At 41.3% G+C, this 17862-nt stretch overlaps 1 protein-coding gene across 4 annotated transcripts in view; it reads left to right on the top strand.

The window, feature by feature from the left end:
- The first annotated feature begins 9914 nt into the window (after nucleotides 1–9914).
- Nucleotides 9915–17862, top strand: part of Wdr7 (WD repeat domain 7) — a 315838-nt gene continuing 307890 nt past the window's right edge. For 2 of the 4 annotated variants that reach the window (XM_060377178.1, XM_060377175.1), the window contains exons 1-2: nucleotides 11106–11329; nucleotides 13658–13969. In XM_060377178.1, the coding sequence (XP_060233161.1) occupies nucleotides 13899–13969 (71 nt within the window). In that variant the 5' untranslated portion in view covers nucleotides 11106–11329; nucleotides 13658–13898. Of the gene's footprint in view, nucleotides 10030–11105; nucleotides 11330–13657; nucleotides 13970–17862 lie in introns of those variants that run through there. The other 2 variants (XM_060377177.1, XM_060377176.1) reach the window with 2 other exon arrangements.

Below are 17862 nucleotides of genomic sequence, written 5' to 3'. Positions count from 1 at the left end.
AGGAGGAAGGCGCGCAGCACCCAGCAGCCACCGCGCCGAAGCCGCAGCCCCTGAGCGTTTGACGTCATTTCCGCGCCTTCCGTTTGCGTGCCCACCAGAGGCAGTTTCTGCCAGAGTGGCGCAGGCGCAGTCTGGGGAGTACGTAGCGCCTCTGGCCTTCGTGAATTGTGTCGCTAGCTTCGCTGACCTAAGGTTTAGGTTAGTTTTTATCAGCGGAAGACTTTGGGGAGACTAGACAAAAGGACCCTCTGTGGGCTCACGGCTGCAGCCTAAGGTCATGAGGCAACCTTCGTAAGAACTTTGACGATGATTCTGTCTTGTAGTCTGGGCAAGTCGTTAGGCTCAAAATATATGTTAGGAACCTTTCTTGACGGATTTCATTACATATGGGTGCTATCCGAGCCCCAAATTATGCCAAAAGAGACACCCCCTCCCCTTTTCTTCAGGAATCTGGAGTCTAGTGATAGACAAAATTAACAAATATAAACAGTAAAGTTGGAAACAAGTGAGATGGGCTTGTGATGCAAGGTAAAGGGTAGGAGCTGTAACGTCAAAATTCAATCTTGTAGAGACCGTGGTTTTCAAAAAAAAAAAATTCAATTTTGAAAGAGAAGAGATTAGATGATGGAGGTAATAGAAATATTCCAGATAGGGGAACCAGCAGGTGCAAGTGAGTTGAAAGGACAGATAATACGAAATATTTGCTTAATACATCTATCGAACACAACATTATATATATTATGTCATAAATGTAATCTCCATATTATATCAGACAGTGTAATGACTTTAGTAAAAGCTGGCAGAGTTTTCCAGAATCTGCAACTTGTCTTTTGGGGATGGGCAAGCCATTAGCCTCTCTGAACCTTGTCTTTCTTGTCTGAGAAGTATGTGAATATCTGCTTTCTAGAATTGTGAAAGCTGAAGGTTATAGTGATGTTCAAACCAAACATACAATACCCAGTAAATACTTCTATTAAGTGTTGTTATTCATCTAGAGTTGTATTAACAAAATATCACAGAAGTGGTGTAGAAAACAGAAATTTCTCATAGGGCTGTAAACTGGAAGTCCAGAAGAGCGGATATTGGTGGAAATAGATGAAAGAGAGAGGATGACTGCAAGAGTTTGTTCCCTGGGGTCGTTTTTATTTTTATGTGACTTCCTTTACACTCTAGCTTCACATGAATACAATAAAGTGCTGATCTGGTCCTTTACAAAGATACTGATCTTACTAAATTGAGACAGGATAAGTAGCAACACCCTCCCTCCCTTTGTCCTAAGTCTGTAACACCCAGAGTTTTTGACATAAGTAATTAGATCACAGATCAAATCACTGAGAAGCTTCTCAAGCCATATTGTTAAGAATGTGTAATGACACCAATAACAAACAGTGAGGAAAAACATTTGGGCACACTCCCATTTACATTAGCACTTTAAACAACAAAATATCTTGAAGTAAACATAACCAAGGACGTGTAAGACCTCTACAATGAAAACTGCATAGATGTGAAAATAATAAAAAGAAAAAAAAAAGACATTGAAAAGGTAACAAATACCAGAAGATATCCTGTGTTCATGGACCAGTGGAGTTAATATGTCAAAATGATCACTCTAAAAAAGCAGTTTACAGATTCAGTGCAATATCAATCAAAATACCCACAAAATTCTTCACAGAAATGGGAAAAAAAATCATGAAATTCAATAAAATCAGAACACATCCAGATAGCTTAAGCAAATTGAACAAAAAGAATAATAAAAGAGAACTACCAGACATCAAGATATATTGTGGAGCTATAGTAATAAAAACAATATGATATTGGCACAAAATAGCCATAAAGAACAATGCAATGAAAGACTTAAGCATACGCACCCATAACACAATCATCAGAGACAAAAGGCATATATGGAAGAAAAGACAGCATCTTCAACAAATGCTGCTAGGAAAAGGGAATGATCACTAGCAGAAGAATGAAAGTAGACCCATACTTACCACCCTGCACAAAAATTAGCCGCAAATGAGTTAAAGACCACAATATAAAACCTGAAATACAAAAACTGCTAGAAGAAAACAGAAAGTATCCTACAAGACCCGGGTATAGGAAAGGACTTTCTTAACAGAACTTCATTAGCCAAGGAATTAAGGCAAACAATCAACAACTGGAGGCTACAACAATAAAAAGCTTCTGCACAGCTAAGGAAACAACCAATCGAATGAAGAACTCCACAGAATTTGTCAGATATACTTAAGCCAGAGGAGTAATACCCAGATATACAAAGGGCTCAATGAACAGCCAAGGAAACAAATGACCCAATTATAAAATGGGCTAGAGAGATCTAAACAGGGAGTTCTCAATAAAAGAAGGAAAAATGGGAGCCCAGGCATGGTGGCTCATGCCTTTAATCCCAGCACTTGGGAGACAGAGGCAGTTGGATCTCTGTGAGTTAGAGGCCAGACTGATCCACAGAGTGAGTTCAGGACAGCCAAGGCTACACAGAGAAAATTTGTCTCGAAAAAAAAAGAAAAAGACAAAAACAAAAAGAAATATAAATGGCTAAGAAACACCTCAAAAAGTGTACATCATCGTGAGCAGTCAAGAAAATGCAAATTGCAAATTTAAAAAACTTTGAAATGTTATCCTACCCAGTCAGATTGGGAAAAAGCAACAACACAACTGATAACAAATAGTGGTAAGGTTGTGAAGAGAGAGGAACCCTCATTCATTATAGGTGAGAATGCATATTTATGCAGCCACTCTGTAAATCAGTAAGAAGAATCCTCAATAAACTAAAAGTAAGTTTACCATATGATACAGCCATACCACTTCTTGGCATATACTGAAAAGACTTAACAGCCTACTCCATATAATTGCTTAACAGTATTCATAGCTGTCCTAGTCATAATAGCCAGGAACTGGAAACAAGCTAAATGTCCTTTAGCTTGATGGATAATGAGAATGTGGTACATATACACAGCAGGATAGTACTCAACTGTAAAAATAAAATAAAATAAATAGAAAATCCAGATAAGTGGATGGACCTAGAAAAAAATTCTGAGGTAACCCAGACTCAGAAAGCCAAATGCCAAATGTTCCTTCTCATCTTCAGTTTCTAGCTCTAAATCCTGAGATGTAAAAATATAACATGGGGTAGCCACAGTTACAAGGAAAGTAGAAAGGAATGGATTTTGGAGGGGACTACCAGGACACAGATAATATGATGTAGGAAATGGAACAACAAGGAGAGGGCTCCAAATGGGAAGGAGGAGGGAGGTCAGTATTGAAGGAGGAGGGACAAATAACCAGAAGGAATCATATTAGCTTTATTTATCTAATATTTATCTAAAATTATATACAATACATATAAGTGTCTACACACACACACACCTTAAAGGAAGTTAAGCTACTTGGGCCATCAATGTTCCCCACAAGAACTATATACCAACAAAACCCCCAGTACCAGAAACAAAATCTGTGAAGGTTTGTTCAGGTAGTCCAAATGTCTCCCAGAACAATATACATTGTCTCCCAGAACAATATACATTATCACCATAGCCCTTGGTTGCCTCTCAGAGGTTGAGAGCGAGCCCCTATTGCTGAAACACACACACACACACACACATCAAGGACACATGACCTGGATGACATTAGCTTTTATGATTATAAAAAATATGAAGACTATCAAGGAAAGGAAGCAATTAAGCAGTCCTATTCAGATTCAACAACTATGCAACACAAGTTACCATCATGGCAAGATAAGCATAAAGGTGCAAGAAGTGGTACTCAAATGTTGGTGTCAACTGAAAGTTATCTTAACAGAATTAAAGCACACTGGAAAGTAGGGGAATGACGCCTCATACTGGAAACCTAACTAGTATCTAGGAGCTAGTGAGGTCTCGAATTTTTGAAAACAATCTACTACTGACACTTTGCTAGGCCAGCATAATCCCTTACCACATTCTAATTTTTATCCTTCCATCCACAGGTAAGTGAGACTATCACACCTCATCAAAGCTTTTCCTTACAGAAAACGGAAACCATCACAGAAAACACAACTGGACACAATGCAGAGATCAATGGACCATGGGGGACCATCCCAGTGGCTATCACAGCTATGCCACAGCTCCTACATCTCTGGCTGAGGGAACACTGCAGAAGAGAGAAGCAGAACTCTGCTGTGAAACAGTCTGTCCTAGAACTGGCTGTATAAATAAGACAAGAACAATAGCAAAATCAAGGGACCTGTTAATGGAAAGGGAGGAAAATTTTGCAGGGTCCAACTCCTCAGCAGAGAACTGCAGGCAACAATTGTGAAAAGGAGACTTAGCATCCCCCAGAGATGAACCTTCTTATTGGTTGTTCAGTGCTGAGTGGTCAGCCTTGAAATCATACATACACAAATAACAAAAATAGACTCAGTAAGTTGTAAGTAAATATGACGTATTTGTTTACAGACATACACACAAGTATGTAATAAATATAATAAAAATGAATCTAGAAATTTAAGATTGGTGTGTGTGGTGGACTGAATAGGTATGACTCCCATATTCTCATGTGTTTGAATTTTGGCAAATAAGGAATAGCACTATTAGGAAGTGTTGCCTTGTTGGAGTAGGTGTGTCATTCTGGGGATTTGTTTTGAGGTCTCCTATACTCAAGCTATGCCCAGGTGGTACACAGTCCCCTTCTGCTGCCTGTGGATCAAGATGTAGAACTCTCAGCAACTTCTCTAGCACCATGTCTGCCTGGACACTGCCATGCTTCCCACCATGATGGTAATGAAGTAAGCTTCTGAAACAATAAGCCACCTGTAATTAAATGTTTTCCTTTATAAGAGTTGCCTTGTCCACAATGTCTCTTCACAGCAATAAAACCCTAAGACAGGGTGCATGGGACAAGTTTGAGGGAAGATAACTAAGAGGAGAAAAAAGCCAGGTAAGTGATGTAATTCTATTTCAGTTAAGACATTTTAAAAAATAAAACTGGCAATCAATTTCTGCTATTAAAAAAACTGCATAATGAACTTCACCTTACACCCAATCTCCTTGTGACATGTGTATGAGCAAAGATGCCTTTCACCAATGTTTATTCTCTAACTAGTGTTCCCTTCTGCAGCCTGCACAATGTGCCAAAACAAACAAAAACTTCACCTTTGGATTACAAAAGGGAATATATCAGCACTAAGCTTTCCTAGGCTCTAAGCTTAGTTACAGATTAAGTAGCTTCAAAACTCTACAGTGTTTCATTCAGCCACTTCTGAGACACTGGGTTGTGCTCCTCTTCTAATAGCTGCACCAGACTCTTTTCAAGTGTGTCTTTTCAACGAATTGATATGTTCACCAATTTTACTTCATCCTGAATCGTCCTTACATCACTTCTGTGGTATCCTTGAGGACTGAGGTACACCTGAGCAGAAGCCTCCCTAGGCTCTGTGGAAGCGTTCTTAGCCTCAACCACAAACACTGATAGTAGTTTATGTTGCCAATGACACGAATAGGGTCTTGACGTATGACGTCCCTTAACATAAAGGTCTTTTAAAATTTTTTATATGAATTACAGTTTATTCACTTTGTATCCCAGCTGTAGCCCCCTCACTCATTCCTTCCCAATCCCAACCTCCCTCCCTCATTTCCTCCCATTCCCCTCTCCAAGTCCACTGATAGGGAGGTCCTCTTCCCCTTCCATCTGACCCTAGCTTATCAGGTCTCATCAGAACTGGCTGCATTGTCCTAACACAAAGGTCTTTATTGAGCCTTAATTCTCATTTCCAAAAACAGTGAAACCATATGGGGAATCAGGGTTTTACATGAAGAATTCTGGTTTAGGGTCAGGGGCATCTAGTTCAGTTCATAGTGGATGGATTGTAATTGATTCTAACTGTCCCTTCCACAGTTTAGGAACCAAGCTCTGAGTATGAAGCTCTGAGTTTGAGTCTTCCACTGTTTGGGTGAGACCCAGGAATCAAACTCAGATCATCGAGCTTGGTGGCAAGCACCCCACCCACTGATCCATCTTGCCGGCCACAGTTACTCATTTTTAATGTGGTGCTTTTTAACTTGTGTAACTCTGCCTCACATAAAAAATTTTAAATGTGTAACTACTATTTGGAGTCTGGGAAATTAAACAGAATTGTTCAGGTAAGAATATATGAAAAATTTCAGGGTAGAGGCTGATACTGGAGAAATTGATGATTTAATCAATAAATAATAAAAAGGTTATGACAGGAAGTTAAGGACAATTAGACATGGCACAAACTGAGAGGCATTCACAAAGAAAGGGGAAATTGGAAGATGGCAAAAGTCAAGGGCCAGAGACTAAAATGATGAAGACTGAGAAACACCTTTGAAAGTAGTAAGGTAGTGATAGGTTATCATGCAAAAGATCAATGCATTTTAATGAATTACATATGGAATCAACTCAGCAGCCACAGTGAAATCCTTGGCACTGGAAGCTGCAGAAGTTAGAGATACATACTATTGTGAGCACTTCATACCACAATCCAGAGACAAGCAGAACAGTCGTTGCCCCTGTTTCTTTGCCTAGTGTGCAAAGGCTGACGACATTCAGACAATGTGCAGCTGTCTGCCTCTCTGGGGGTTACACCCTGAATTCCATAGAGATCAACAGTGCGTATTTATGTAAAGTTAGTTTTCTAAGTGACTTTATTCTTGTCTATAGTTGCTAAATGTCTTCATAGCTACAACCAGTATATATAATAATAAATATGCAAACCAAGTCCTGCGTAGGAATTCTAAAAAGAGATCCAGACAGCTAAAATTAAGATAATATTGACAACTAATCAGGAGTCCTGTATAAAATAAAGCTTAATTTATCTAAGTAGAATAAGTTTTTGATGGGTGGAATTTTAAAAATGTCATGGTTTTCTATCAATTTACATAAACCATTTGACTTAATATTTTCTAGAATTTCCAAGAAAATTTTAGAGGAACCTAGTAGACTCAAAAACTTCATGTGAGGACAACTTATGACTTCTTAAATTACCATGGAACACTCCTGCCACTCCTCAGGGAAATATTTTCAGAGATGTCTAGTAAGCAGCACAGAATTCCCTTTCTCCATTCTCAGATAGGTGTGAGAGTCACTTTCCTGCGGTGTCTACACTCCGCAGTACCTGCTACCACAGTCAGTACTCTTTTGTTGTTGTTCTTGTTTTTAAACTTATTTATTTATTACTTAAACAGTATACTGCTTGCATATGTGCCCCCAGGCCAGAAGAGGGCACCAGATCTAATTATAGATGGTTATGATCCACTCTGTTGTTGCTGGGAATTGAGCTCAGGACCTTTGGAAGAACAGTCAGTGTTCTTAACCTCTGAGCCATCATCTCTCAGCCTCCCCCCACCCCCATTCAGTACTCTTAACTGAAACTTTTTTTTAAATACCAATACTTCAGTATTACTAGGTCCTTTTCACCTCACTCAATGTGATCTCTTCTAATTTATTCATTTACCTGAAATTTTCATTTTTTAAAATAGTTGAAAAGTATCTCATTGTATATATGTAGCACGTTTTCATTATTCATTCATCAGTTGAGTGAAACATTTAGGTTTCATTTCCTTGCTATTGTGGATAAGCGAGTAATGGACATGGCTCAACCAGTGGAGTAAGTTATCAAGTCCTTGGGCATATGCCAAAGAGTGGTATAGCTGGGTCACAGGTTAGATTTACTTCTTGCTTTTTGAGCATTCTCAGTACTGATTTTCAGAGTGGCTGGAACGGTTTGTTACACACAACTCAGGTCCAGACAGAGAAGGAACTAAGCTCTGGAGTTATTGGAAATCTGACCTTGTGCAATACTCGTGTGGAGAAGAGAACCAATAAAAGTTCTTGGTGTGGGAAGAAAAGAACACAAGCCACACTTCCTCTACTGCAGTATTGCTCCCAGTGTATATTCTCAGGTTATCTGGAGAATTGCTCTTGAATGTCTTGGAAATTAAACAATTATAAAAAATAACTTAGGTTTGTCCATCTTCCTCCCAAATGTTGGTTAGAATGAATGAACAAGTGGATGGAAGCCAAGGAGAAATTAATGTGTTTGTCACAACTGTCTACTTCTGTTGAAAGAAGATAACAAAAATATTCATGTTTTGTTTTGTTTTCCCCATCTCTATAAGCTCATTAGTAGATTTATAGGTAGGTAAGAATCTTGTAGTCCTGAAAAGTTACTGCATAAGGAATGCACTTGAGAACTTTGTTATAATTAAGTTTCAGATTATTCTGAAAGTCGTTCTTTTTCTTTCTGTCTTTTCTTCCTTTGTTTGTTTTTTCTCCCTTCCTTTGTGTGTGTGTGTGTGTGTGTGTGTAACAGCCCTGGCGGTGCTGGAACTCACTCTGTAGACCAAGCTAGCCTTGAATCCACAGAGACCCACCTGCCTCTGCATTAACAGCATGTGCCACCAGTGCCAGGTGACAGTCTTTCTAAGAGGCTCTCAGGGGTGAGACCTCCAAGAACATACCTTGAGTAGCAACATTACAACTGGACACGGAACCCAGAGCATGGGACCTTTAAGGGTCTTGAGTAGGGCAGAATCAGCTCCTTCAAACAGTATAATTTTCCTCAAAAGGTGCTGGGGGTTGGTTTGGGTAAAAGGCCTTCTGTCAACAAACAGCAGCCCACAGAATGGAAAAGGATTTTCACCAACTCCACATCTGACAGAGAGCTAATATCCAAAATATATACAGAACTCAAGAAACTAGAATCAATAAACTAAATAATCCAACTTAAAAACAGGGTACAGATCTAAACAGAGAAATCTCAACAAAGGGTCCTCAAATGGCCGAGAAACACTTAAAGAAATGTTCGACATCTTTAGCCAGCAGGGAAATGCAAATCAAAACGATTCTGAGATGCTATCTTATACTTGTCAAAATGGCATCAAAACCACAAGTGACAGGTTATTCTGGCAAGGATGTGGAGCAAGTGGAGCACTCCTCCACTGCTGGTGGGAGGGCAAACTTGTACATCCACTTTGGAAGTCAGTGTGGCAGTTTCTCAAAAAAACTGGAAATCGATCTACCTTAAGACCAGCTATACCACTCCTAGATGTGTACCCAAATGATGCTCCACCATACCACTAGGACACTTGCTCACCTATGTTCATAGCAGCTTTATTTTTAATAGCCAGAAACTGGAAACAACTTTACTGTCCCTTAACTGAAGAATGAAAAACGAAAATGTGGTACATTTACACAATGGAGTATTACTCAGCTGTTAAAACAATGGCATCATGAAATTTACTGGCAAATGGATGAACTAGGAAAAACGAAAATCATTCTGAGTGAGGTAGCCAGACCCAGAAACACAAACATGCTATGGCTATGTATTCACTCATACATGTGTATTAACTGTAAGTAAAAAGCAATCATGTTACAGTTCACAGACCCAGAGAGGCTAAATATGGAAGGTTTAAGGGCGGGGGCTTACAAGGATCTCCCTGGGAAGGGCAAATAGAATACATTTCATAGGTGGACTGGGGGCGGGTGGGGTTGGGAGCAGGAGGGATCATATGGTGGTGGGGCATATTGGGAGAATGGACTGTAACTGGGGGGCTTTCTGAGGGAAAGTGGAAACCTAAGGCAATGGAAACGCCATGGAATCTACGGAAGTAATCCCAACAAAGACCCTAGTAATGGACGCAAAGCCTGAACCAACCATCTTTTGTAACCAGGCAAGGGCTTAAGTGGAGGGATTGGGACACCAAGCCAGCCACAAAACCTTCAACCTAGGTTTTGTTTTGTTTTGTTTCTGCTTGCAGAATGTTCTGAGACCAGAGCCTAACAGAACCATCATCAAAGAGACCAGGGAGACTTCTTTCAGCAACTGAGGGGAGCAGACACAGAGTCCCTCGGCCAACATTAGGCGGAGCTTGGGAAGTCCCGAGGAGGAGGCGGGTGGTAAGGATTTGAGGAACCAGAGAACTGGCGCACAGAAACAACTGACCTGGAGTCATGCGGGTTTACGGAAGTCAGGAAGATTGGGGGTCTGATCTAGGACCTCTGCATATATATATTATGGTTAGTAACTTTGTGTTTTTGTCGAATCGTAAGAGTGGGAGACGGGGGTTGTCCCTGACTCTTTTGCTTCCGTGTGGGACCCTTTTTCTTCTACTGGGTTGCCTAGTTAAGCCTAGATTTGATGGCAAGCGCCTGGTTTTACGGTAGCTTGTTATGCAGTGATTGGTTGATGTCCCTGAGAGACTGCTCTTCTCTGAGGGGAGGTGGATGGAAGAGACTGGGCGGGGCGGGGGGGGAGGGGATTGTGGTCGGGATGTAATATACAATAGCAGAATAAAACAAAACAAAACAAAAAACCTCCAAACCCCAAAATAATAAATTTGGCTTGGTTTTTAAAAAAATGTTCGTTGTCCTTAGCAATTAGGGAAATGCAAACCAAAACAACTTCGAGATTCCATCTTACCTCAGTCAAAATGTCAAAGATCAACAAAACAACTAACAACAAATGCTCGGGGAAGGGGGAAGAGAATTAAGAAGGTAATATTGGTGGGCTGGCTCTGTAGTCATCATAGCCTTTAGTCAATGTGTGTGTGTGTGTGTGTGTGTGTGTGTGTCTATGTTGTGAAGGTGCTCCCTTAGTTAGATGCTGTTCTTCTGACCAGGTATTTTCCCAGTGTGTGTGTGTGTGTGTGTGTGTATGCGTGTGTGTGCACATGCCTGTACATATGGTGTGTGTACACGTGTGTGCATGTTTTCTTAGAAGCTGGTCATTCTGACCAGAGGAAACAGAATCAAGGTCCTGCCGCCTGAACCCAGACTTGGGGGCCAAATCTAAACTTTCACCATCCCGATCCAGGTAAGACCTGATTTCCTAGACTGACCATTCCATCCTTGTATGCTTTTCCGTCGCCCTACAAGACGACGGAAGCGAGAAGGCAGTCTACACCAGACTTACAGTAACCCACAGGGCTGCTGCGTGCCTAGAGCGGGCTTTAGTCTCCATAGTAACCAGGCCACGCCTGCCTCGGCTTGGGTGTGCTGAGAAACCAAGAGCCGTTTCCACCCCGCCTTGCTTTTGCGACAGTTGCAGCGCACGTCACCGCGGTCGAAGCCGGTGTCATCTGATTTACGGCACTTGAGGCCGGTGTCAGCTGATTTACTGCAGCAGCCGCGGCAGTGGCACCTTGCAACCCAGGCAGGGTGAGGGCGGCTGCCTCGGCCTGGGGCTCCCCGGGTTCGCCCACCCGGACTTGTGCCCGCCCTTATCCTCCTCGTGTACGCTCCGCCTTTGGCTCCTTTGCGGGGGCGCCCAAAGCATCTCCTACAGACATGATTATTACCTGAGGTGAAGCTTTGACAGGTAGGAGAGCTTTGGAACCACCTTGTGGAAGCCCAGCCCTAGAACTTAGCCTTGGAGGGTAGGGGCCAAAGGTCAGGGGTCACGAGCCCTCCCTGGCTGGAGACCTTTCCAGCTGTCAGATTGTTATTGTTGAATGTTGTTCTGTTTGGTGCTTCAGCTTCAGACCACCTCTGGGAGCCTTTTTCAGGAGCCTTGGGGTCCATGGCGGTCCTTTTGGGAACCCTAGTCTGGTGACATTTGCTGCTTGTGAGCGCGGCCCTAGTATTGAGGTGGGATTGCGTTGCTCTCAGGGATAATCTAAACTGGGTCGGGTGACTAGAGATGATCGTGGGTGTTTATTGGTAATGTTTCTGGGCAGTGTTCTTGCTTTGGAGCCCATATGTTCTGATCCCCCCCTGTTGGTACTTCTTTTCAGTTGGTATTACTGACTAAGGGTCAACACTGTTAGAGGATCACCTTTGCGCTGCCACTTGCTTGCTCTCTTTTAGGACTTGCTTTGTCAGGATGTCTGCTTTTCCTTACTGGTGGATCCTGGCATTCCAAAGCTGTGCTCCCAGACAGCTATCCTGCCTTTGATTTTAAAATTGTTTTGGATCCACCGGCAATGTCTGTACCTTAGATCCTAGGCAGAATTCCCTAGTTCTTGGGTACAGAAACTCTTGCAGATTCAGGTGCATCACAGGCCACATGTGTGCTTTCTTGCTTCTGACTTCAGTGCTTAGTCAGTACCAGCTATAGATTCCTGTAATATCTGTCGTGGGACAAAAAAAGTAAGTTTATATAATTTCTTTTGTCTTTTTCTTTCTTTCCTTCTCCTCCTCTTCCTTCTTATTTTTGAAAGGAGGACTCTCCTTTGGCTGTTCTAGAACAAACATACTTAGAACATGCCCTTGTACAGGCTGGCCTCAGACTCACAGAGATCTCCATGTCTCTGCTTCCTGAGTGCTAGGATTAAAGGTTATGCCGAGCTATGGTTCTTTTCAATGACTTTTATTTCTTAGAAGACTTTTGTTACAAGATTACAACTATCAAATGCTATATGAAAGAAATTGAATTGCTGGTATTTTGCTGCATATAATTTCTAGTTTGTTTCAGCTTTTCACCTACCTCATAAGCAATCTTATGATAATGTGGAGGAGGTGGTGGTGGATTCCCAGATGAAAATTTTGCATTGAAATTATCTTATAAAGAATGAAAAACTACTTTGATTTTTACCCAGAACAGCAGATCTCTGGTGCTTCAAGTTGGGAGAACAAACAGCATAACTACAAAGGAGAGTCTTACTGTCAAATAGCAAATAAAAATTATGGTAGAGAAGTTAACTTGTCAAATTTCTATTTAAAAGTTCTCCAGAACTATACTTGCCAACTGGACAGAAGATTTGGGTGACTAGAAGAATCAGAGAGACTGAGTTCTCCCTGTGGGAACTTAGAATTTGGGGGACAAAGCCTTATGTAGATATTTTCTTTTATCATGAATATAGTTTCTGTCTTAGAGCTAAAGGAAGTAGACCAGGCTGGCTGCCTCCTGAGTGCTAGGATTAATGCTTGGTGCTACCATCTCCAACTTTTATTATTTGTGTGTGAGAGAGAGGGAGAGAGAAAGAGAGAATGCCACATTGTTTGAGGGTGGAGTTTAGAAGAGAGCAGAGAGCAGTGCAGTTGAGCCTCTGGGCTTGGAGTTCCTAAGTCATCTGATGTGGGGACACTGTGCAAGGAGTTGGCTCAGGAGAGAAGATTAGGGTTTAGCTTAGGATGTGCTAAAGTTTCAGAAACTTACTGGTTATGCAGAGGAGTTTGGAGTTCAGAAGACAGCCCTAGGCTGACTGGGGGAATGATTGTTGTATCTATAGTATTTTGGAGAGGGTGAATGTTTCATTGATTTTGCACTGTGCTGCTAAGCCACTGCTTTCCTGTGTAAAAACTACAGGGGCTAGTGAAGCACATGGGAAAATGAAGACAGTACTGCCCTTCACCTGACAGCTGAACAACACACTTTTCTGTGCTCTCAGGGATTTCCAATGTGAAGTACATTAAGTTTTTCACCTAAATCTTATAGATATAGGAATAGATATAAATGAGTTACAAATAGCCTCAAAACACCGTGTTAATCTCACTTATTATCTTGAAATATAGAGCTCTTATACCCAATTTTTGTTTTTGTTTTTTTCCAAGACAGGATTTCTTGTGTGGCCTTGGCTGTCCTGGACTTCCTTTGTAGACCTGGCGGGCCTTGAACTCACAGAGATCCACCTGCCTCTGCCTTTTGAATGCTGGAATTAAAGGCATGCGCCACCACGCCTGGCTTCACTATTTTTTTTTTTTTTAGATAGTGTGTTGGCTGGTTTTCTGTGCACTTGACATAAGCTGGAATCAGTTGGGAAAAAGGGAACATCAATTGACAAAATTCCCACACCAGATTGGCCTGTGGTTCATTTTCTTGATTGATGATTGATGTAGGAGGCCTCAGTTCACTGTGGGCTGTGCACCTCTGGGCTGGTGGTCCTCTGTGCTATAAGAAAGGAGACTGAATAAATCATGTGGAGAAAGCCAGTCAGCAGCATTCCTCCATGGTCTCTGTATCAGTTCTGCCTCCAGGGTCCAGCCCTGACTTCTTTGATATGTACTGTGATATGGAGAGGTAAGTGATAAACCATTTCTGTGCAAGTTGTTTATGGTCATGGTGTTTTATCAGAGCAATAGAAACTTTAACTAAGAGAGGTAAGGTCTTGGCTTACACTGTAGTGCATCTTGGCTGGCCTTGAATTTGCTATGTAGACTGGGTTGGCCTCAACTCAGAGATCTGCTGAGTGCTGTAGTTAAAGGCTGGTGCGGCTTTGTTGTCATTTTTTAACACAGATAATCTCATAAATTCTAAACAGCAGATTTTAATCCCTAGTCCAAATACCTAGTCTAGGGTATTATAAAACAATGTACATTGTGTTTATCTGCACATATTAGGAAGCTGGGATTTCCCCTATTAGCAGTGATTGAGAATAGTTTCTTTTCTATAGTTCTTCCTACACTTTATTTCAGGTCTTTCATCCAGCACTATAGACAAGTGTGCCGGGGCCAGTTATATTACACTGTTTCATCTGGTGTGTGTGTGCGCGCGCACGTGAACATGCATGCTCAATCATGATCACTCCTTAATGAATTCCACATATTTCTTATACCCTTCTTCATTCGTTAGTTCATTCAGTTCTGAAGGTTTCCCAGGGTTTTTGCAAAGTGCTCCATGACAGGATTATGTCTTCTGGCAGGACTGTAGAGTTCAAGCAGCCTTCACTCTTTAAAGCACTGCGGTTCATCTTGCTTTTTAAGTTTTGGCTAACCTTCAGGCAGACTACAGTAAACAAAATCTACCAAATGTGTGATCTATGGTTCCCACTGTTCCATATACCATTCTCTGTTGTTATCCATTGGTGTTTCTCTGAATTTATGCACCAACAGCAGAGCGAGTCTTGTGAGCACCATTTACCACTTGCAGCACTGTGATCCAGGGTCACCAGCAAGGGCTAGATTTTACACACACACACACACACACACACACACACACACACACACACACACTGAAAGAAGAGAAAGAAGAAGAAGAAGAAGAAGAAGAAGAAGAAGAAGAAGAAGAAGAAGAAATAGAGTAGGAAAATAGAAGAAAGTCAGGAGAGTATGCTGATGTGGAGGCCACGTAAAGAAGTGACTGTCAGAGGCTGTACTAGAAACTGTCATATACTGCCGGTAGATTAGTTAAGGTAAGGAACAATTCCTCGGCTTAGTTTAGCCTGGGCTTGTTGGCCTAGTCAGGAACAGTTCGTAGTTCTGCAGAGCACTGTCTGTAGTCTCTAAGGAGGAAGGTAATATAAGTATGTAACTTAGGTTACATATATCCTCAGAGTTTAGAGCCAGGCAGTGGGAGAGCCGATTCTTCTCCAGCTAACGTGGTGCTCATACCTTCATACATATACAGTGTATTTTACCGATCTGATTATTGAGACATTTTAACTTCTACCTTGGTTGTTTCTTCTTCTGGGTACTTTAGTTTATATATGGTAAAGTTTCAGCGATCAATCTAGAGTTTAGTGATGATAGGGAAATAGCAGAAATGATTGGAGATGCAGGGAAGGTGGGGGATAAGGCAAGGAACCTGAGGTTCATTCTGCTAAGCAGAATCTACTTCTGCTGCAGAGTAAGAGCTGGTGGGTATGTTGTGCTTTTGGCAAATCGGTACCTGCTAATGTTGACGCACATGAGTGATGGATAGAGTATCAGTGAGAAAAGTGGGCAGCTAATGTCAGCTGCAGAAATTAAAACACAATCAATATGCCTCAAACTCTGGAAGTCACTTTTAAAATTTTGATTTATTTCTGAAAAGATAGCCATGTAGTTCTTCAGGACCTATAACTCATGTGTTTAGGGCTGTTTCAGTAATAAGACACACATATATTGTTGTGTTACCATCTGTTCATTCTACACACCCTTTTGAATATGAATACTGGAACATCTTCAATATAGCAATCCTAAAGTGTCAAGCTCACCGAGAGTATTATTTCTTGCCCTTCAAATAGGAAAGTATGACCTTGTTAGCTGTGTGGTGGTGTCAGAAGGTTGTATCTCCCTAGCTCTTTAATTCCTAAAATGCTTGGTAAAGAACGCAGCTGAGTACTGAATTTCTTCACTGCATTTTCTTACCTAGTTCTCTCTTCATTGTCTTCTTTAGTTTTTTAAAGTCTTTAATAAATTGGTAGTCAGAGCATAGAAATAAAGAAAATTTGTTATCATCTATTTTTGTTTGTTTGTGTTTTTAAAGAAGGTATTACCTTATAGCTTTGGCTGTCTTGGGAAGAACTGAAGAACAGGCTGGCCTTGAACTCACAGAAATCTCCCTCCTTCTGTGTTTCCAGCACTAGGATTTTAGGCATGTGTCACCATGCCTGGCACAAAAATCCATAATCCTAATGGCCACTTTGTTGATGACCTAATACAGTGATCTTGGACATATTCTTTTGACAAATGATGTAGGAATGCCTTTTGAGAATCCAAGTAAACCTTTGTAAACTTTTATCGTTAGTGCTGTGGCAAGTATTTTAGCCCTTAGATACTTACTTCCTGCTTTCTGTATTCCCCAATGGTGGAGCAGTATGTCGTGTCTACCCTCACACATGCTTGTTCTCATGAGGGAACTTGAGTTTGTATTGTCTCTGAGTAATAGGAGGCCTACCTAGTGCACGGGAAGTACACAGACTGATACTGGTGCCTTTGTGAAAATGCCCACTGTCCGAAGATGGAAAAATGAACTCCTTCTAAATACTTTTTTCCAGAAGGTCTTTATTGAGGATGCCATGTTTCCAGGAACACACTGTTCAGAGTTTAGCTTTCCTTGCTAGTGTCCGATAGGAATATGGGAATAATTATAATCTCATGATAGCTTATGAACCTGATATGACACAAACAGACTTTATTAATAAGAAGTGTCTTTTGAGTTTTTTTTCTTTAAATGTATACCTTTTATTTCTAAAAAGAAGAGGTCTTTTGGATAAATAGATTGGTGAAAGCCATACATTGTAATAAAAATAAAAAAAAATTATATAGAGGGGCTGGAGAGATGGCTTAGTGGTCGAGAGTACTGTCTGCTCTTTCAAAGGACCTGGGTTCAATTCCCAGCACCCACATGGCAGGTCACAACTGTCTGTAACTCCAGTTTCAAGGGATCTAGAATAGACCTTCACACTACGCACATAAAATAAAAATTAAATAAATTATAAAAAGTATTATATAGGTTGTTTTTGGTAGGCATTTTAATGTCCCTCATACCTTTTTTCTCTCCTTGATTTATTTTTTATTAATTATAGTTTATTCACTTTGTATCCCAGCTGTAGCCCCCTCCCTCATTCTCTCCTAATCCCACCCTCCCTTCCTTATCTCCTCCCATGCCCCTTCCCCAGTCTACTGATAAGGGAGGTCCTCCTCCCCTTTCACCTGACCCTGGCCTATCAGGTCTCATCAGGATTGGCTGCATTGTCTTCCTCTGTGGCCTGACAAGGCTGCTCCCCCCTCAAGGAGCCTTAGCCCATCAAAGAGCCCACCACTGAGTTCATGTCTGAGACAGTCCCTGTTCCCCTTACTAGGGAACCCACTTGGAGACTGAGCTGCCATGGGCTACATCTGAGCAGGCATTCTAGGTTATATCAATGAATGGTCCTTGGTTGGAGTATGAGTCTTAGAAAAGACCCTTGTGCCCAGATTTTTTGGTTCTGTTGCTCTCCTTGTGGAGCTTCTGTCCCCTCACCCTTCTTTCATAAGATTCCTGAACTCTGCCCAAAGTTTGGTTATGAGTCTCAGCATCTGCTTTGATACACTGCTGGGTCGAGTCTTTCAGAGGCCCTCTGTGGAAGGCTAATGTTCTGTTTCCTGTTTTTTTCTTCTTCTAATGTCCATCCCATTTGTCTTTTTGAGTGAGGATTTATCATCTTATCCAGTGTACTCCTTCTTGATTAGCTTCTTTAGGTGTACAGATTTTAGTATGATTATCCTATA

Source organism: Meriones unguiculatus, chromosome 2 (assembly GCF_030254825.1).
Source record: "Meriones unguiculatus strain TT.TT164.6M chromosome 2, Bangor_MerUng_6.1, whole genome shotgun sequence".
In the NCBI taxonomy this organism is placed as follows: Eukaryota; Metazoa; Chordata; class Mammalia; order Rodentia; family Muridae; genus Meriones; species Meriones unguiculatus.
The sequence above is the reverse complement of the archived record's forward strand: the minus strand, read 5'-3'. Positions and strand labels throughout refer to the sequence as shown.